The sequence below is a fragment of the Ambystoma mexicanum genome, chromosome 14 (genome assembly GCF_040938575.1).
Source record: "Ambystoma mexicanum isolate Mex_15411 chromosome 14, UKY_AmexF1_1, whole genome shotgun sequence".
Taxonomy (NCBI): Eukaryota; Metazoa; Chordata; class Amphibia; order Caudata; family Ambystomatidae; genus Ambystoma; species Ambystoma mexicanum.
In genome coordinates, this window is record NC_090940.1 from 184,590,162 (window position 1) to 184,612,238 (window position 22,077).

Consider the following 22,077-nt stretch of genomic DNA (forward strand, 5'->3'; position numbering starts at 1 on the left):
AGAAGCAATCCCTACTTCTAGGATAAAGGAAATCGTGTGCATTGGGGCACAATGAGCAGAAGCTAACATGGGACACCCTTAGGGGGCACACTATACAGTATATGTATTTATTATTTCTACGTTTCTGCAGAATTTTGGAACTCCAGGAAAAGATATATAATTTCACTTGTTTTAAAGCCCAGACTACTTGGTGGGCAGCAGTGGTTTCACTTTTCATGTTGCCTTTTGCTGCCCATCAGCCTCTCCCTTCCTCCCAGTTGACACCTCTTACACTCGTGTATGCTGGAAAAGTGACTCACTAGGTTATTGGTGCTGCTGCAGACATCTTAATATAAATATCAGGTTTGCATCAAAATTCCTTCCCTCCAACCCTGATAACATTGCTCTATTAAAGTTGGGCAATAATATACCCTAATAGATTAGGGCGGGGTCTTTATTGCAAGATAATGACAGGCCACTAAATTAGGGTCTGAAGCAAAGACCAGGCCCATACATTGGGGAAGAGTCCTTATACTCCATTTAAATTTCAAACTTTGTAATTCTGCAGCAGGTTTAACACGAGCATGAAATAGTAGGTGCCATGTAAAAAGTAAATGGCTTCTCTTAATAAAAGAGAAAGCATTTCCAATGTTTAAGCTTCTCTTTGCTGTGTTTAATAGTTTGTTGCAAAATGGAGGTGTCTTGTTGAAATGAATCTTGCCTAAAAATGTAATGGCTGCCTGTTTCTTTTGAATTCAGAAAGTAGTTAATAGCAGTAGTTATTGACTGCACTCTAACCAATCTTATTTGGTGAGAGGAGGTCAATAACAATCTATATCTGCTAATAGCCCTTGCTATTTAAATTCCAAAAGACAATGCTTGTGTAATCTGCTACTTAAATGGTATGTTGTCTTATGATTTAATACAATTACTACGTTAAACTTGAATACTGTTATTTGCTATTTCCAGTTATTAAACTTTACTTTGTCATAGATGCAAATGCATAGAATGTGAAATTCTGAAATCCTGGCAAAAGCCTTACACTGCTTTCCATTCAGAGGACATTCTTTCCAATAGTTCTTAGTAAAGGAAAACTCTCCATAGGTAATTTGCCATAAGTAAGTGTCCTGCTGAGGTTCCTTAGTGTATGCACACCACTATAACAAAAGAAAGCATTCTCACTGTTGCCAAATGCATGCATTGTAATTGTTTCATCAAGTTACAGCTGCCAATGATAGGAAAGTTATCTTTAGGAAAATGAAAGGGCTTAATAGGACAGTACATGCCCTAGTTCATTCTACAATTGCTTACAACTGCACTCTTCTAAACATTGCATCTTATTCTATAAAATTGCATGTATGGTAAGGATGATCTTTCATTATGCATTGCAGGCTTAGAAACTACACTACGTATATCATATTCTACTCCTAACTCAGTTTGGAGGTTCATAAACATATATAATATCACTTTCATACTCCTATTATGTTCACTTAAAAGCATCCTCATACGACTACTCATTATGGGATTCTCTCAGGAAGACTATATTGCATGCAGATCCCTCTAGGGTTTCCAAATCTAATCTTCCTATCTTCTCTCATCATCCTTTCGTGTCAAAAACCTATTGTCCTGTACCACGTTTTATCACAACACGCCAACCATCTGACTAATCACACACTGTCCAGGAGGCTCTAATCTTGAACACGTATGTCATTATGTTGCACCACATTCCTCATACATACATATTTTGAAATGACGATACATTTTTCTCAACCAGTGATGCCACTAATCATCAGTTGTCCGTTTTCCTGGTAACAAATGATAATATTATTCATAAATGATAATCAATTTGAATTGTAGCAAGCAATGCTCAACATGACATGTTTCTGTTCTTATGCCCTTTATGCTGAACATTCTTCAGGAACAATACAGTCTTAGAGATTTGTATTCTAATCTTGGCAAAGGTTTACATATTCTTCGGAACAGCTATATAATAAGCGCAGTGTAATCATAAAGCCTGCACAGTTCCTCCTCACAGGAGCAATGTTCGTAAGATGTGCTGATTTCCAAAGACACAGGCTTGGTCTACATTGATCCCCATTATGGGGAGTAAACAGAGGTGTCTCATACATAATGGGTGACATGGTGCTGACCTGCCACCCATGATGCACCAGTAAAGCCAGCCCATTGAACACACTGAGCACTTCCCAAGCTGCAGCAAGCAGTTGAGGGAGAACACCTGGCCGGGCTTTAACTGTACCTGAAAACCTGGTTTCCCTTTGACAGTTGAGTACCCCAGAGCACATGCCCAATGGACCATGACGGGTCAGGGACGTTTTGCTTTGCATACCATATTGGGATGTAGGTTGGGTTACTGCAGGACTAAACAAGTCCAAAGGCTGCTCCTGCTTCTCCCTGCACATTCAGACACCCAGGGGCCATGAGCTGGAGCTTCTTGGGCTACACCGATCATGTGCAGGAACTAGTAAACTCTCCCTTTGTGCTGGTTCCTGTTACGTGCTACGCAGAAGTGGGAGGGCTGTTCTAGGAGCCCAAGGAGGGTATATTCTTAGTGTGGTGTGGCATTTTTTAATGACATCAAGGATAAAGCCAACATGATGAGTGCCTGCCCTTCTGAGACCATACTGTACTCCATTGTTGTAGCCAGTCTGGCCATATGTCCTTACTGTGGCATGGCATGGTTTGCTGACATCAAGGGTAAAGCCAACATGATGAGTGGTCTTATGTAGCCATGCTTGTCTACATTCGTTCATTCAGTATGGACATGTTTTAAAAATGTCTAGCCGGGCTGCACCAATGTTGGCAAATATGGCCATGGAAGAACTTTTTCTTACTGTTTTGTAGCATTTGTTAATGGCATATAGGGGTAAAGCCAACATGAGTGTTTTTATGTGGCTATACTGGACTACATTAGTGCAGGCCATAAGGAGATATTTTCCTATTGTGGCAGGACTTTTCCTACTGGCATAAAGGATGAAGACAACATGATGAGTGTTCTTACGTGGCCATACTTGTCCAAATGTGTGTGTCTACTCTAGACATGTTCTAAACATGTCTAGCCAGGCTGCACCGATGTTAGCAAGTATGGCCATGTAGGAACATGTTCTTACTGTGGTGTGGCATTTGTTAATGGCATGTAAGGTAAAGACACCATAGTGACTGTTCTTACATGGCTATACAGGACTACATTAGTGCAGACAATATGGGAATAATTGTGTTACTGCAGCATGGCATTTGTACAACCTTCAAAGTTAAAGACATCTTGATGAGCCTTATTACGTGACTATTGCTGCATACATTTGTACATCCAGTCTAAACATATCTTCTTACTGTGGCGTGGCATTTTTACTGACATCAAGTGTATAGCCAACATGAGGAGTGCCCTTATGTGGCTTTCCTCACCAATTTTGTTTTCTTACTGTAGCATAGCATTTACTACTGGAACCAAGAGGAATGCCAACATGAGTTTCTTATGTGCCCATGCTGACGTACATGTTTGCAGTCACTCTGGGCATATTTTCTTACTGTGGTATGCACATTTTTACTGGCAGGAAAGTCAACACGAGGAGTGCTCTTAAGTGGTCATACTAGCCTACTGTGGTGCAGCCAGTCTGGACATGTTTTCCTGCTGTAGAATGGCATTTGTTTTTTGGCAACAAAACCAACAGGAGTATGTTCTTACATGGGGATACTGCCATTTATAATGGTATGCTTTCATATAGTATAATTGCTGGCATTATGAGCAAAACAAACATGAATATGTTCTTATGTGGGAATATATTTGTGCAGACAGCAATGAATTGTATGGCACAGCCAGTTTGAAAATGTTTTTATACTGACACATATTGTTGGCAAGGCATCATGAAACTGCATTGGGATATGCTCCTGTGCACTGTTGGTGACTTGGCATCTAATGGATTTTTCTCATGTGTTGCTCTACAAAGCTGATTCCAAACTGTGTGGCTTTTAAACCCAATTTCTCATTAAAGGTGTGCTGTAAAATACACCATTTTACCCATTAGTTGTAAAATTTGCTGCTTGGGGGGAGATCCGGCATTCCTCCTCAATCTCACTTGGTTGGTTCGGTCTGCTTCACAAAGCTCGGTCACTACTTCATATTTGTGGTAAACATTTATGCCCTTTCAATTAAAAAATTCACCTTCCACTACTAGCAAAAAGTACAGAAACCCAGCTTTCCTTGCTTTATCTATTGTCTACACAACATAATGCAAACAACCGAAATTGCACTGAGGGGTCTGCACGTACAGCAGTGCACTCATATGAAGTTCCCTCAGTGGAATCAATGGGACAATCCAAAATGAACCCATAAGCATCTGTAGGGGGGAAAAAAAGCATTATTCTAATTAACTTTTTAATTAGCTGTGTGTGCAATTTCTCAACAATTATCTTCTTGAGATCTGGATCAATGTAATGCATTCATGGAGATGTATTTTAATGTTGTTCTATATATTAAATACATGTAAGCCTCTCTACCAAGTTTCCCAGTTTCTTGCAGCGACCTCGCGCCAGTCCTGTTTTTTGCTTCCAATTACATGCTGGAATTTGTAGTTTCTTTTTCCCATTGCAAGGGGGGGGCCTACAAGTCCCAGCATGCAGTGCGGCGAAAAAAACAGGAATGGCTCAAGGATTCAGCATGGAACTTAAAATCTTGGAAGCTATGTGTAAGTGAATATAATTAAGACCTCAAAAGTATGGGTGTATAATCATTTTGTAACTTTAGAACTATGTATTTAAGTTTCATTTAATAAAGCAAATAATGCTATAAAGACATTTTATGATGCAATAAACTGTGCTCTGAGGATGCTCTGGCAGGCATCTGGCTAAATGGGACAGAGAGCAGGTCTCCAGCAAGAGTTGTCAGAATTTGCCTCGACAGGAATTAAGTAACTTGGGAGATGAGCAGGAATCTTTAGCATAACTGTGATCATATCCTTCAAAGAACATCATGCGAACATACCAGTCACAGCCAAATTCCAAAGAAGAGACGCCAGTGGTACAAGGCTAAATCCTTTAGGTTTGGGGCAGCACTCCTTCCAAGAGTACTTACTGCTAAAACGTATATGAATTGGAAAGGTGATGAAGCGAACATTTGCAAGAAAATTACAGTGAGGCGCTTTGGAAACATTTTTGGTAAATATTTATTGCCATTACAACCTTGTCCTCCCTTCATGCCAACCCTATGCTGAATATGCATATTGTTGAATTTTGTCACAACCAATTGAGAAATATGCATTCTTATATCAAGCACCTCCTGATGTCAAACTGATCACTCCTTATGTTCACTATAGAAGTTGACTTTCATCTTATTACAGAAATTGACTTAAGCATAGAGTCAAAATATATATAAAATCGCATTGACTCTGGCCCAGAGCGATAATGCACAATCGTGATGTCTTCATCGTAACCAAATTACAACACTTGTGCACTAGCTAACTTTACAGATAATGAGTGTGAATGATTACTATGTGATTAATTTGATGGTCATTTTGAAGAGACCCAACTCTACTGTTCGGGGAGTCAACAAGCACAGCCCTGGGGATGGCTTGCCTCTTTCACAGTCACAGGGCACATATTACAATCCTACGTCGATAGAAGACACAGGGGAAAACATCAGCAAAGTGCATCAAAATGAAAATATTGCTCACCGTCATGAATCCCCCTCCCTGCCCCTTTTAAGTGGATTGTGAATTGAGAGGGCTCCCCTTTGTAGGAATAAATAATGTAGGATACCTTTGACATATTTACTGTTGAGACTCATTATTAGTGTGTAGGTGACGGTAAAAAACAAGCTATTTTAAACTTCTCCCATTGTAAAAAGGCAATCTAATTATGAGTTGGCATTGCAAGGGATACATATCCCAACAAGTGCCTTCCATGTTGGGTATCCAAGGCAGCAAACATCCCATGCAATCCTAGCGTATCATTGGGTGCTATCTTAAATACTGCAACCTTTTGAAATGCCACATGTTTTAAGGTTACCACCATGCTTACAATGAAAGTTTAATTGCCCTGCAGCAATTTTCAAGCATAACATTATGACTGAAATATTGACCAATGAAAGAGATGCAGTTTTAATTACCGTATAATGTCTTCCAGGAGTGAATGGAAATGGATGTTCATCACCAGCAAAGCGATCCTCTATTCCCCATTCGCCATTTTGCATTATGTTGCACACGAGGAGACTTTGGCAGGTGCCATAGTTAAAGCGTGGATCAAAGTGGAACAGAATATTGTTTTCATCTTTGTGGAAATTTATTGTGAATCTGTAAAAGACGAAGATGCCATAAGTTGATGGTTGTGCAAGATTTTGAATGCAAACAGCAGACAAATACACATGCATTTTCTTTTGTATATTCAAATATCAATTGCATACCAGATACCAATCCATCAGCCTCATCATCAACAGCAATGCAATAGCTGAATGAGATAGCTAAGAACACCTAAAAAATTCTATAAAACAGCTCACACTATTAAAAACAAACTATTCCAGACCACCAGGGGGCGTGAAAGAAGATGGCCTGCGTGAGAGAGGAGCTCAGCGCTTGGCCTTGAAAAGAAGTAATATAGGGGACCCGACATGACTTGGTTGGACGCCTGGAATATGCCCGGAGTGTTGCAGTGTCTAGCCCCTACCCACAGATCCCACATTGCAGTGCGAGCGATGATGGACAGATCGGGTCCTGGGCCCTGCAGTGCTGTCGTTTTAGGAGTGCGAATCATGAAGCGGAGTGACACTAAGGCACGCCACGATCCACAGAAATGTCCACGGAGGTGGTGCAGGGAAGACTGGAGCTGGGGGAGAACTGCAACCCCCCCCCCCCAGTGGAAGCCTAATTGACAAGAAGCACCGGAACCGTTGATCAGCCGACAGAGAGGGTGACAGGGAGAGGACCTGGTGGAGGAGGTGCCGCCCCCCAATATAACACAGCAGATGGTGGGAGAGTGTAGTGGTGGGCCGGATACGCCCGCGCCTGGTGGTGGCCCTCAGCCCGTAGCAGCCTTTGGTGAAGGATCGGGGAGTGCGGCCTGGACCAAGATGTGTATACCCTGGGGAGAACCGGGAAGAGCACACAGGCAGGGGCCTTTGAGAGGTGAGACGGTGGGAAAGTGCAGCAGTGGCCCAGACACGACCCAAGCCCGGTGGGGGCCCCAGACCCACAGCACCCTGTGGCGTAGGAGTGGGAGGAGTGGCCCGGTTCCAACAGGATAGCCCCCCGACCCCCCAGCAACATTGCAGCAAAGGCAGCCATACCCTGGTGAAGCCCTGGGAGAGCACACAGGCCCACAGAGGACTTGTAAGAGGAGAAGAGTTGTCCGCCTAGGGGGGCCACAGAAAGGACTTGGTTGGAGTGGCCTTACCACCCTGAGGAGTGAGAAATCCCCACATACCTGACAAGGCAGAGCAAGAGGGAGGGAAGGGCATAAAGACAGGCCTCACCAGAAAGGGCACTATGGCAGGGGTAGATGGAGCCAGACATGAGATTGGGGCCCTGGATGGCATACACCAGGATATCCAGGCTGTCCTTATGGAGTAAAAAGCATTTCGGGCAGAGGGCCAGGGTTCGTTAGGGGACCCTCACGGAAAGAGTCATAAAGGTGGAGGTCCACATGGAGGCACTGGAGCACACGCAACGCTCAACAGACATGGTGGACATTGAGGTAGAGATGAGGCTAAAGGAGCTCAACGCAGGGACAGAGAGGTCTGTTGCAAGGTGGATGACTTTGAAAACAGGGAAAAGGGGAGCAACCTGTGCATTCTGGGGCTCCCCAGCAGAGACACAGAAATGCCACAAGACATGGAAAAGTATGTGCAGTGGATGCTACGCCAGCTACTGAGGGCCCCAGCAGAGAGAGAGACATCAAATTTGATAAGTTCCACCAGGGCGCAGGTTCTGGCAAGGGACCGCGGTGAGTGTTGGCAAAGTGCCACTATACAGCAACAAGGAAGAGGTCCTGCAAAAGGCGCGTGAGCTGGACGCGATAGAATGGGAAGGAGTCCAGGTAACAATGTATGAAGACATATCGGTGTATACCCTGGACCAACGCTGTAAATGTATAGCCCTGATGAAATGGCTCCAGGAAAAGAGGGTGAGATATCGCTGGTGCTTCCTTTTTTCCCTGGCATTCGAGTTTAAGGGGGAGAATATTGTCTTACACCAGGGAGAAGAAGTGGATAACCTCCTTGAGAAATCGCAGAGTGAAGAAGCACAGCCAGAAAGGGAAAGTCAGTGGCAGCTGAGGGAATGTTTCAATAGTGCATTTGCCCAGCCTAAGGAGCACAGGAAGGAGGGGAGGTCAAGAGGAACAAGAAAGTCCAGGGTGCGGCAGTCACTGCCACCGAAATGAACGGGTGAGGATGAAAATATGAGTCAGTGGTGGGGTCATGAACAAGACTGTTGTCCCCTGCCTACCAGTCAGGGTAGAGGAGGCGAGGCCCACCACTAGCCTCCACATACCCTGGCAACCTGGAGATATCCAGGTGTCTCTACTTAGTAGGGCTATATGCAATTTGATTGTGGTAGTTTTTTCATAGGATAGAGTGGGTGGACAGGGTGGGGGGAGAGGAGAAAGGGAGGGCAAAGGACAGGCATCCAGCAAACATAGAGGGGAGCATTGGGGGCCCCACACAGGGCAGAGGTTTCTCGTATAGGAACATTTCCCAGAAAAGGAAATGGTCGAGCTAAAAATGCCAACCCTTAACCTCAAGGCTCTTGACTTCCCAAACAAACGGTCACTGACATATAAGCCTCCAGTTATTTGTCTTGTTTCTGCAGGAAATGCACTTTAGGTAGGGGGTGGGGTGGCCATTGAGGAGGGGGGTGGTGGGGCTAATGTTTTGGGCTTCTTATAAAGACCCTACAAAGGAAGGGGTGGGAATTGTGTTGGCAAGATCCTTCCAGATAAAAGGGCACCAGAAGGTTAAGAGGGAGTTTGGGGGAAGATTCCACACCCTCAAGGAACAGGTACATTAAGTAATGTTCATCCTGGTCACGGTATACGTACTGAATGTGCACCAGCTCCCTTTCTTAAGAAGTATCTTTGTAGCATTAGAAGAATAGGGGGAGGGACATATGCTAGTAGGGGTGGATTTTAACCTAGTGGGCGACCCGAGTTTGGAATTGGTGGTCAGCGAGAGGTTTTACGACCAAGCAAATGGGGAAAGAGAATAGGGGCTTTGCTAGCCTCCTAGAAGACCACTTCTGGGTTGACGTTTGGAGGGCCTCCGACCCTCAGGCTGGTGGTTACACTTTCTTTTTGCCACGCCACATGACCTATACTAAGATCGATCTCCTGCTCATCCTGAAAGAGCAGAAGAGGGACATTACCTGCCCTAAGGTATAAACAGTCACATGGTCGGATCACAAGATGGTCATGGCTTCAAGGCAGTTCAACACTAAATGGAGGGCCACCCAAGGAAGGCGCTGTCATGACGTCCTGCTTAGAAACCCAATTTTCAGGGAATTTCTGGGGAAGGAGATCCACTCGTTATTCGAGACAAATAGCACAGGGGAAGTCCAGCCCAATCTGGTGTGGGTTGCCACCAAGGCTACAAATAGGGGGACTGCTGATTGTGGATGGGGCACGGAAAAAGCCACAAAGGGGACTCATTGAAAACAGATTACCAAGGGAAATCTGGGGGTTTAGGGCAAGGCTTACTGGGAGATCCGGTGACAAGACAGCCCTATTGAAAGATATTTTAGATAAGAGACAGTCATTACATGCCACACTAATGGGAGAGGTAGTCAAGAAAATGAGATGTGCCATGCAATGGTAATAAGAACAAGGCGATCGTGGGGGGTCACTGCTGGCCAACAGCGTCTGGGGAAATAGAGGGCACAGGCATGTGGAAAAGATCAGGGACAAAGATGGGGGATTGGTTTGACCGCAGGAAGGAATCCCTGGATGCTTTGCGGATTACTATGAGGCTCCAGAAAGACTCCAGATCCTGGGGAAGATTCAGTTAGGACATAGCTGGAAAGCCTGGCAATCCTAAAGATCTTCATTGAAGCTATTGCTGTTTTGGAAGCCAAGATTACAGCAGAAAAATTAGTGACAGCAATAGGGAAATTGAAGGCCGGGAAATCCCCGGAGGAAGATGGGTATATAATTTCAAGAATTGCCTGCAGGACAGCTGGCAAAGGTCTTCAATGCCATTAGTGAGAGCAGTAAGTTTCCCCCTTCATATTTAGAAGCAAGAATAGTAGTAATACCGAAACCGGGGAAAGACCCGATGTATTGTTAGGCATACATATTGTCATGCCTAGCAACTGCTCTTCGTTTGGCCTATAGGCAGTGAGGGGCACCGGTAGGCAGAAGCCGGCCTCCACGCCTAAGGCCCACAAGCACAAGGCCCTCCCTATCTGTGGCACAGTGCATCAGCTAGGGCTGGCTGAGAACACGGCCGGAGTTGAGGGATCAGCTCTCCCTCCACCCGACGTCCCTGTCTACTGCAGGAGCAGCTAGACTTTGAATCCTCCTGCCTGCTAATATCGCCCACAACCAGCCGTCGTTCAAGCTAACGCCTACCCTGATCATCCCACGTCAGGAGACCCATCACTGGATGATAACTTGATTTCACCAGGCCAGGCTACCTGGCTGACCAGCACGCCCCACATGGAGCTGCTGCTCCTTGAGTTTTTCACCTAAGAAGGCTTCTTCAAGCTCTTTTTGTTTACTTGGTTGCCTAGCAACCGCTCTTCGTTTGGCTTATAGGCAGTGAAGGGCACCAGTAGGCAGAAGCCGGCCCGCCACACCTAAGGCCCACAAGCACAAGACATTCCATGCATGTGCCTGTCCGTGCCGCTGTGCCAGACTCCCACCCGCATGCCCCGCTGATTGACCAAGTGCTACACCACTGTGTCTACTATAATCGCGAGTACCTTCATTTACTTCCAAACTTTGTGCCCACCTGTCAGCCTTGCCTTCCAGCACACATTGCCTCCGCAAGGTCTATACTGCACCCCCCATTAACAGGGAAGGGTGAAAAAGAATGTGCCCGATACCCCGTTTGCTCCTTCCCCAACACTCCTGCCCGAACTAGCCTACCCTGCTGGCCGAATCCCATGGCACACTCCAGAGCGCAGTACACTGGCCATGTAGGGGCTCGCTCACTGTAATATCAAACTGCATCCCGCAAACTGTTAGAAATGATATCTGCAAACTGCTTCTTTTAAACTGTGACTATTTGTAAATGCAAATGGTATCCTCCAAACTGTTATTATTTATTTGGATATGAAAAAATGCATTTTTTAAACTGTTAGTAATTGTATCCTGCAAACAATTTTTAATAACCTCCGGCCAAAGCCACCTAGCTAGGCTGCTGCACTGCCCACATTTAGCCACAATTCGCTAGAACTAGGTACTGCTCGGCTCACTAGAACTGTGTTACCTGGTAGCTGCATCCTCCAAACTGTTATTACTCATATGTATGTGAAAAATTCATTCTGTAAACTATTAGTAATTGTAGGGGAAAACTACATCCTACAAATTGTTTATAACTACATATTGCTCAGTTCATGAGAACTACATTGTCTCATTGAAATTGTGTGCTGTGTGACACGTTAGAACAGTGCACTAGAAGTATGTACCCCACAGCACCTGCCCTTGCTATGGAAGCCGGCGCTGGCCACGCCCATCTACGCATCATGACACGAGCAGACACCTACACAACTTCCACCAGCCAAGCACTCTCTTCCACCAAACCCTTCGGACATTCCCCCCACACCTTTTCTACCATCCTTCCTCAGTAAGCCCATGCCTACCTCACCCAGCAACAGCTCACTACCCATCTCCCCATTAACTTCCTAGCTGATAGATTAGCTAGGTTAAGATGCTGCACTGAACCCCAGCAGCACCCAAGTTACCCGAGACCTTCACCCATTAGGAACCACTTTCTAGGCACATGCTCCAATTACGCACCTACTAACACTAAACCTAAGCGGACAGAACAACCCCAGCACTCCGCCAAACCCATCCCTTCTATGGCACCCATCGCCAAAATTGCCCCATGGGCAACTAAACCAACTCCAAGCCACAAAAAAAGCCTGTCCACCCCACTTCACTGTGACGTAATAAATTTACGCTCTCTCGCAGCCCACGCCACAGAGATACATGACTTGATCACCAACCTAGACTTGGATGCCCTTGCCATCACAGAAACATGGCTCCATAAAGCATCAGGCCCAGCCATTGCACTAGCTTTGCCACCAGGATACACCAACTTCCGACAAGATAGACCCATCACCAAAGGAGGAGGAGTAGCCCTGATCGTCAAGGAATCCCTATCAGTCAGCCAAACTAACTCACCACTAGGTGGTAACGCTGACGTTCTATCTGTTAAACTCTCCCTCTCACCTAACTGTACCATGGCTATCCATGTCATATACCGCCCTCCAGGCTACCTACTCAACTTCAATGGAAGCCTACTCCATATGCTAGGAGATAACTTGAAAAACACCTCAAAATCCATCCAACTTGTGGATCTCAATTTGGGTTTCATTGACCCGAAAGATAAACAAGCAAAGTCCCTGGCCACAGCACTCCAGGACATGGGCTTCATCCAAAACATCACAGACCCTACCCACACCAAAAGACGTATCATGGACTGGGTAGCTGACCACAACTGTGCAGCAGACATCAGCTCAAACACTCCCTGCCCCTGGACAGACCACCACCACATCCGCTTCTCCATCCCAACCACCACCTCTATCCTCCAAACCAACTCTCCCGCCCCACCAGCACTAGCTAGATGTTCAGGTAATTTGACTATGGATATGATCCTCCCACTTCTTGAAGTGCAGGCCCTCAAGCCTCCTTTCTCCAACAACCCCCTGGTGTTCGTTGAACAACATAACAACACAATTAAAACAGCCAACAACACCATTGCCCCCCTAGAGAGCAAGAAAGCGAAAAGAAAAAAATCACACAAACTCCTGGTTCACTAAGGATCTCCAAGAACTATGCTCCCACAAGCGCAAGGCGCTCTCCATTTGGTAAACTAACTCACAAATATCCACGCTAGAGGCGTACAAAACAATTACTGTAGAATAATAAAAAAGCCATCATCCTAGCTAAATCATCAGCCTTTAATTCCAGAATCTGTAACACCAAATCTGAGTCGAAAGAGCTTTTCGTCACCTTCAAAGAACTGGCCATAACTGCCACCTCTACACAAGATCTGGTGAAAGATGAGGACTGGTGCAGCAGAGTGCAAAAAGCCATTCTCGAATAAATAGATCTTCTGCAGAAGAAAATTAAAACCCACTTTAATGCATTACCGTGTGCCAACAGGCCCACATCTCCCACGATGAACCATATCACTGAAGACTTAACACTGTTCTTCTTTAGGGTAGTAACTGAGACTGAAGTACTAAACATCATCAAACAAACCAAACCATCCAAATGCAAGGGTGATATCTGCTCAGCTAATCTCATTCAAGACTGCACAGTAACACTAGTCCCATTCATGACAGCCTTTATTAATGCACATTTGCCGCTGGCACCATCCCCACCTGTCTCAAAGAGGCCTGGGTCCGCCCCCTCTTGAAAAAAAACAACCTAGACCCAAACTCACCGAATAACTACAGACCCATCACCACCGTTCCCTATCTGCTGACAATTCTGGACAAAGCCGCTTATTTACAAATCCAACACTTCCTCGAAGTGAACAATATCCTTGGCAAAAGGCATTTGGGATTTCGCCCACGCCATTGTACTGAGTCGGCCCTTTTGTACCCCAAGAATCAACTAGAGGAAATTATTGACAAGAGGAAGCCTGCGCTGCTCCTTGATCTATCGGCAGCATTTGACCTTGTTGATCACAAGACACTCTGCAATCAACTCGAAAACTCAGCACACATCTCCCCTGATGCTAAAAGCTGGGTCATCTCCTTCCATGAAGGAAGACTCACGAGAGCCTGAGCCCCACCAACCACCATTCACTGCAGAGTCCCTCAAGGCTCAAGCACATCACCCACCCTTTACAATATTTTCACTCTACCTCTTTTCAATGACTTGGATAATAGCAGCATAGCCTACACAAACTATGCCGACGACACCCAAGTCGTCCACCCACTCACTGGCTCCTACGAACAGGACACTGCTGCATGCTGTAAAATCTATGCCTACATCCAGGCATGGATGGCAGCTAATGGACTGTGTCTCAATGGGGACAAAACCGAAATCCTCCTGGTTAGGTCCAAGGAAACCCTGAACAAGCTAGACACTAAACACCGCTCCTTCAACATTGAGAATACCCCTCTCACTGTATCACCAGCCGTGAAAACCCTAGGAGTCTACATTGTCTCCTCTCTCTCCATGACCCGCCAGGTGAGTGCCATTGCCTCCTCAGCAGCACTCACCACCAAAATCATTGACGCTGTCAAAACCTACCTATCAGCAAAAAACTGCCTCAATATACCCAGAGCCACTATTGGGGCCAAACTGGACTATTTCAATGTTCTGTTTGTAGGCATGTTTGCCAAAAACCTGAACAGGCTACAAATCACACAAAACAATGCCCTCAGAGCAGCGCTAAGCATTCTAAAAAGGGACCACATCTCAAAGGCAAGAAGAGATGCCCACTGGCTCCCAGTTAAAGAGCACATTTGGTTTAAAACGCTAGCAATCACTCACAAGTGCCTTGCCCTCACGGCCCCTCTGTATCTTTCAAAAAATCTGTTAGTGCCACTGCCACCAGACCAAAGCAGCCCCATCTCACCAACATGCCCTCTGTACCTACCTACAACAGAGCCAAAGCGGGAGGATCCAGCTTCCTCTGTCCAGCTCCAAAAAACTGGAATGCATTTCTGGCATCTGTAAGGAAGGAGGGATCGTTTTGCCTACCCGTACATACAATACAAAGGAGATCATCTGCTCTTGCAATAGTGGGGGGACACCTTCCTTGCCATTCCCTGGTCCCAGTGGCAGAGATCCCTGGCATCAATGGAAGAGGGGCTACTGCAAGATACATTTGGCCTCCATCTTGGACACCCCAGGCTCCATTTTGAGACTAGACCGCATTCAAGTTAGTGTGAAGCTTCCTCTCCTCTCAACAGTGCCGCGAAACGCGAGCAATCATAGCCCCTCGTCCCCCTCCCGTGTCCTTCGCGAATTGTTGCAAGCAAGCAGTGTATTCTTTTATCCTTCCTCTGAGCTCACTGCCCTGTGTGTGACCGGGGCGAATCCTGATTTGTAGCTCATCCATCTCCAGAAACCTGTTCTTGCTCTAGTCACCCCCACCTTTGGAAAAGTTATTGCCTGTACAACCCTGTGCGCCTCCATTCTCCACTTTGATGTAACAGAAGTGTGACCCTTCCCCACTGACCACTTCTAACTGCCCCCACATATAACTAGTTTCATGTCATTATATATTACTCTTAAAACCAACACACATCAATCTGCCCATCCTAGCTCTGTGGCGCTTTGAGAGTAAATCTCAAACCAAACCCTCAGATAACGCACATGGGGGTGAGACCCTCACCCCTGTCTACCTCTACAAAGGCCTAAAGCAGAAATGTGTTTGCAATGTATTGGTAAACCCACATTCTAGAATGATGTTTCATGTCCTACATTGTTCATCATGTGTCAGAAATGTTATATAGTTTAGTTAGACAGGGTGAACCCCTCCTGCGGAGTCAACCTGACCTTCACACCAAACTGATGTGCCTGGCCGACCGACATGTCACACGAAGCAGCACATCTGAACCAGCCCATCCCATGGAGCCGGCCCTTATGTCGCTGTAATGTCATTGTATTCTCCACCAATCCTGATGTAACCTTGTGTCCCTCTAGGGAGACCCCAATGGTGAAGTTTCCAGTCCATATAATGTATGATTTTTGTAATGTTTGCCAGAGCGCTCTCAAGGCAGCAGAGTTCTCTGGATGCTGAATTACATAAACCTTTATTTCACTAACAACCAATCTCTTGGTCTCATTCCCTACTGGGGTGTGTCCTCATTATTTATCTACTATTGCATTTTGGGGAGTGAGCACCTTCACTTGGTGGCCCCGGCTACGCGATCGTGGGTGCTCCGAAGAGGCCCCCGTGTCATGTGGTGAGATCCGGAATGCACCCAGCAAAACCATCACCACCTGTGGCTTACCAGTGAGCATACACACCAAAAGAGGTTCCAAGAGTCCCGGCCATTGCAAATACCCGACTGTTTGCCATGCCGGGTCATGGCTTGGTTGGGGGCAGTGCCCTGATTGTGGATAGACCGTGAACCGAGGCTCTCGGATCACCTCGGACATTTGAGTATTGGTTGTGAGCAACTTAAAGGAGGGGAAGTTAACAGGGTAAAAAAAGAAATACAAGTTTTAAGGTGAAGGAACTGCCTGGGAGTCGGGTTAAGTTTGTATGGGAGGGCGAGAGTAATGATAAGTGAGCTTTTCTTTCTCTGTTCTTATATGACCATTAGGTGTTTTGGAAGAGATAACGGTTTAAAAGGAGAATACAGGAACCTAGCTCCGAAAGGGGGTGGAAGGAAGCGCTGCATGGTATTGTCTCGACCAGTGCAGGATATAAGTGGAAGTAAAAAAGGAAAAAACGTAGGAGTCTTGTATATTAAGGAGACTCAAGAGATCTTGCTAAAACTCTTTTTCTTGTGTGCAGATATTTGTAGAAGTAAGCCCAGAAGGGTCCCATGGAGAGGTGAATGTAAAGACTGAATGTAGAGAGAGAACCCAATAGGTTTTTAACAGTGAGGGAGTAAAAGCACAGTGTTGTTGATATTTGATATTGGTTCATTGTTGTTAGTAAAGTACGTCCGCTTATGTATATGTCTACACACACACACACACACACCCCCACACACCCCCCCACATCCCCCCCCATGGGGACAAATACCTCCTTAATGCACATTTGTAAGCACCTCCCTCTTTACAGCAAGAAAATAAAGACGTATCATGACCGGTGGCTCACTGAGATTAAGGGGGAAGGGACGTCCCAAGTATGGCCAGAAGGAGGATCGTTTGACAAAAGGATATTCGACCTTGTTTCAACCTATTTGCTAGCAAAGTGTAAGGGGAAACAGCTCCAAAATAGTAGGGAGGTCTTTGATCTCTGGAGAATGTTTCAAGAAACACCTCCTGTTACTGAGAAGGGGAAGGAAGTGTCCCCCGAGGTGGGATCTGTGATAACAGGAGGAGGGGGAGAAAGTGAGAAAGGAGTCTCAACAAAATTGTACCCTCTATTAATGACCTGTCCTACCTGCACCAGCCAAGCACGCCACCCACAACTGCAGCAGCACCCCCACGCCCTTGTGATCCCAGAGATCTGTATGACCCTACATGCGCGCCACCAGTAAACATTGCAACGTTAACTAGGGATCTAGAAAGACAACTGATCATCACACAAGCAGAATTAACTCGGCTAGGAACACTGTGTGATAGGAGCCAAATGTTGCCAGGAGGCAGGGAAAGTCCATCGCCAGCCACGTCTAAAAACACCTCCAGTTTAGTGCTACGTGTAGATCAAGGAAGTGACAAAGCAAGTGATGAGCAAGGTAGTGTAGCACCTGGCAGGGAAGTAGAAATAGATGAGTGTTGGAGTGACTTAGATGAGTATGAGGAAGGACTGGCCACAGCTGGCCAACCACTGCCACTGCGAAACGAGCCGGAAGATGGGGAACCGGTGAGGGAGAGATGGCAAGGGACACTCAGGAGTAGGGTAGGGAACATGGTAGTGACGAAAAAGAAAGGAGTAAAGGTAAGTAAAACAAAAGGAAAGACGAAATTATAGATGCCCCTCATTCACAAGGGAGCAGGGAGGCCCCACTATGTACCCTGGGCACCGATGGATAAAACAAACCTACTGAAAGCATTACCACCGCTCTCGGGAGAGGCCGGGAAATGGATATACGCGTTCACGAAAAACACTGCAGGGGTTCCACTGGCCATAGGGGATGTTAAGAGCTTGCTGATGTCTGCCATGGGTGATCAAGCAGACGGGGGTGTGGGTGAAGGCAGGTTTTCGGGGAGTAACAATTGATTGTTACCGTCATGATGGGTCATCCTTCAGTAATGTAAGGGCTCAAGTATGGGATGCATTGCGGAGAACCTTCCCTGACACCCGTGATTTACACTTAGGGATGCAATGCCCCATGGGGGATGAGGAAGATGCTGCGCAATACATTAATTGGGTGTCGGACATGTGGAGACGGGCACAGTTTGAGACAAGTCGACCTCCCTTTTTTACTTCATTATGAAAAGAGAACTCCCAAAGGAGGTACAGAACGCCCTAGAAAAAATTGCCGGGATAGAGGCCAAATGCTGGCCTGAAATACAGAGTATCATAGTGCACCATTGTAGGAGGATCAAAGAAAGAGAAAAATAAATTGCATAGAGAAGGTTGGCAGATGAGGCAAAACTTGTGCAAAATAAACTGGTGAAGGTCACGGCGGTAACAGCTGCCCCACCCTCTGAGAGGCGAGGGAGGGAGAGGAAGGGGACAAGGAACATGTTGGACATGTGGTAGGTGGGGCCATTTTTCAAGGTAATGTCGCCCGCCCCATGTGGTATTATCAAAATACACAACGTTTCGGGGATGAGCAACAGTTTGGTCACCCCCAACCAGGCAGCCCATATGGACTGCCAATGGGAGTGTATGGACAGCGGGAAGAATATGATAACGGGTACCAACAAGGACCCCAGCCACCACAGCAGGGGCCACAAACACCACAACAAGAGAGGACAACAGCAAATTAAATGTCAAAATATAATAGGAAACACACACTCAAACCTTTTTGTCACTACCGCAAATGACGCACCAGCACTATTTCACAGAACAGCAGTTGTGGGGGAAAGCGTTTTCTCATTTTCAGGTACAAATATACATCCTGATTAGGACAACCCACAGAGAACACTTGCGTGTCTAGTCCTGTCAACTACCCTACGTCCACACAAGGAACCACTGTTCATCTTTATGCTGGACTCGGGGGCTGAAAAATCATGCCTCGTGGAAAGCCGGTTTCCGCTGTCGGGCAAGATTTTGGAAACCCAGGGATTCTCTGGGGCAATTTTAGAGGTTCCCTACACAAAAGATTTGGATGTGACAGTGGGAGGAAAGACAGTGTGAGCACCCGTACTATGTCACGAAGACTCGCCAATGAACCTGCTTGGAAAGGACCTCCTAAGTAAGCTCAACATGACAATTTCTTTTACCGAGAGGGGGCATGTATGTTCAACTCCAGGAGCATGCCCACTTCGAGCAATGCTTATGATCCACACCCTGACAAACAAAGTATCAGTAAGGGGGGTGCCCACTAATGCAGATACGTTTATCTATGGCATACAGGTTCTAGCGAGGGTGGTGCCAGAAATAATGTGAAAGGAAAAGGGAGTCCCCCAGTGGCAGCCCCAGAAATTGTGCCTGGTTCGGTCCTCTCTATAGATTTACAGGGAGTACAAGTATTAGCTAAACGTATTGTGGCAATAGAACTGGACATCCATGGATGTGAATGGAGAACAGTTTTGTGCATAGACCCAAATTTAGCACTGTGAGATTTAACTGAGGAGGAGCTGTTTACTGACGATGTCAATGATAGGAAAATTATAATGGAAATGTACATGCGATGTGAAATAATGATCCAAAACAGACGAATAGCCAACCCCCTCATGGCCACCGTCGATGCACCGCCGTCAATATTTGACAAAGATATGCAACAGGTACCCATGAATTTGTGGACCACAGGCCCCATGACGTAGGGCTCCTAAAAGAGTTGACACCAGTAAAAATAAAACTCAAACCAGGAGCAGTACTGCCAAGGGTTAAACAGTACCCCCTGTCCAGGGAAGCAGAGGTGGGAATAAAAGAAACCATACATGCACTGCTGCAGAAAGGTATCATTGTACCATCAAATTCACCTTATAACACAGCGATTTATCCAATCCAAAAAGCGAGGGGCGGGGCTTGGAGGATGATACAGGACCTCTGCCCACTTAATGATGTCATACAGAAGGAGTTTCCCCTTGTCTCGAACTCAGCATACATCTTGTGCAGTATTCCAAAAGAAGCCACATGTTTCACAGTGGTGGATTTGAAAAATGCATTTTTCTCGATACCGCTTGACCCCAGTACCTAAAACTTGACAGTCTTTACCATGGGGGGGGGGAAAGAAATTAACATTGCAGAATACCACAGGGTTATTGTGAAAACCCAAGCCTATTCAACAGGATATTGCATGAAGATCTTGTCAATATTGATGTCAAAAGTATGATAATTCAGGATGTAGATGACCTCCTAGTTTGCAGTGAAAGTGAAGAACAGTGCAGAGTCCATAGCCTTGATGAACCTGTAAGCACAGAAGAGGTACAAGGTATACAAAGGAAAATTGCAATATTGCCTAGCTGAGGTTTTGTATCTGAGACAACTTATATCTAAGGATGGGAAGAGAATAATCCCAGACAGGACTGCAGCAATGCGTGCAACACGGATGCCCAAAAGTGTGAAGGATATGCAACAGTTCCTCGGCATATGTAATTATTGCTGAGCCTGGATATTGGATTATGCAGCATACACATGTCCCCTGCTTCAAGCACTCAAAGAAGCACATTAAGAGAGTGCAGCACTAAACTGGACACAGGAGATGATCACAGCGTTTTTGCATTTGAAAGATCTCATTTCCACAGCACCCGTCCTGGCGACCCCCGATTATGATCGGGAATTCTATTTGTTCTCACACTGTAATGGCACACTCATGACAGCAGTACTAACACAGAAAACACACAGAAAACATCCTTAGGCCACAAGCCATTGGCCTCCTACAGCGGCACACTAGACTCTGTGATGCAAGGACATTTTGTGTGCGAACAAGCTCTCGCAGCCGCCACCTGTGCAATAGAGAAGAGTGCTACAATAGTGATGGGATGATCAGTGACTCTATTTCTTGAGCACTCCTTATTCGCAATACTTGAACAATCAAAATCAACTCTCACCAAACAGCGGGCAAATGCATATGAGATAATAATCTCAAGCTCAAATATATATGTAGTACGCTGCAAAACTGTTAACCCAGCTACCTTTATCACAGAGCCATGCACAGTGGCAGATATGCAAGAACATGATTGTGCCACCTATGAAGGAGAGGGTGACGATATTTCCAAAGCTAGTGAAAACACCCTGGGGGAAGGTGAAGTGTACTTTGTGGACGGGTCAGCATCTATCGACCCAGAGACAGGTGACAAACATGTAGGTGCAGCAGTAGTAAGGTTGGAGGGAGAGGAATATGAGATTATAGTGCAGAAAAGACTTTCCTCATATTATTCTGCACAAGCAGCAGAGTTGATAGCACTCATTGAGGCGCTATACACAGCAAAAGGATGCGCAGTAACAATCTACTCAGATTCAGCATACATGACAACAACGGTGCATCCCGGGTTGTCACAATGGCGAAGGGGAGGTTTCAGAAGGGCGGATGGGTCCCCAGTACAGCATGCCCAGCTACTGAACGACCTGATAGAAGCGTTAGCTGAACCTCAGTGATTGTTTTAGTGAAATGCCAGGCCCATACAAACAACAATGACGTCATCTCATTAGGAAACGAGGTAGCCGACACAGCTTTAAAGCAGGCAGCATACTTCCACAAACGCCAAACAGCAGAATGCATACTAAAAAATAACGCAACTGAAGAGAGGGAGGAAGGATACAACTTGTTGCCCATCTAACAGATAATAGATCTTCAACAACGAGTACTGAACAATGAGCAAGACATTTGGGTAAAAAGAGATTGCAGCCACCAACAGTTCTTATCTGGCGGCAGGAAATAACTGGGAAAGTAGTAATGCCTGTAGAATTACTACACATAGGGTTCCAACAGCTCTACTTCCCAGCATACACTTCTAAGCAAAAGATGACTGCAGATATACAAGAACAATGGTTCGTTCGGAACCTTCAAGAACACCGGACAAAAATAACAATAGAATGCATCACTTGCCAAATATATAACTCAGCAATTACACTCAGAACACTGCGAGGAACACTGCCCCGCCCTGTTGGACACTTCAGAGAGCTGCATATAGATTATGCAGACGTGGGTGAAAGATGCAATAGAGCAAGATACC

At 45.8% G+C, this 22,077-nt stretch overlaps 1 protein-coding gene across 1 annotated transcript in view; it reads right to left on the bottom strand.

Annotated features, from left to right (window-relative positions):
* Positions 1-22,077, bottom strand: part of LOC138527269 (galectin-1-like) — a 93,325-nt gene that overhangs the window by 21,992 nt on the left and 49,256 nt on the right. The window contains exon 5 of the mRNA XM_069638364.1: positions 6,098-6,281. Within this exon, the coding sequence (XP_069494465.1) occupies positions 6,098-6,281 (184 nt within the window). The remainder of the gene's footprint in view (positions 1-6,097; positions 6,282-22,077) is intronic.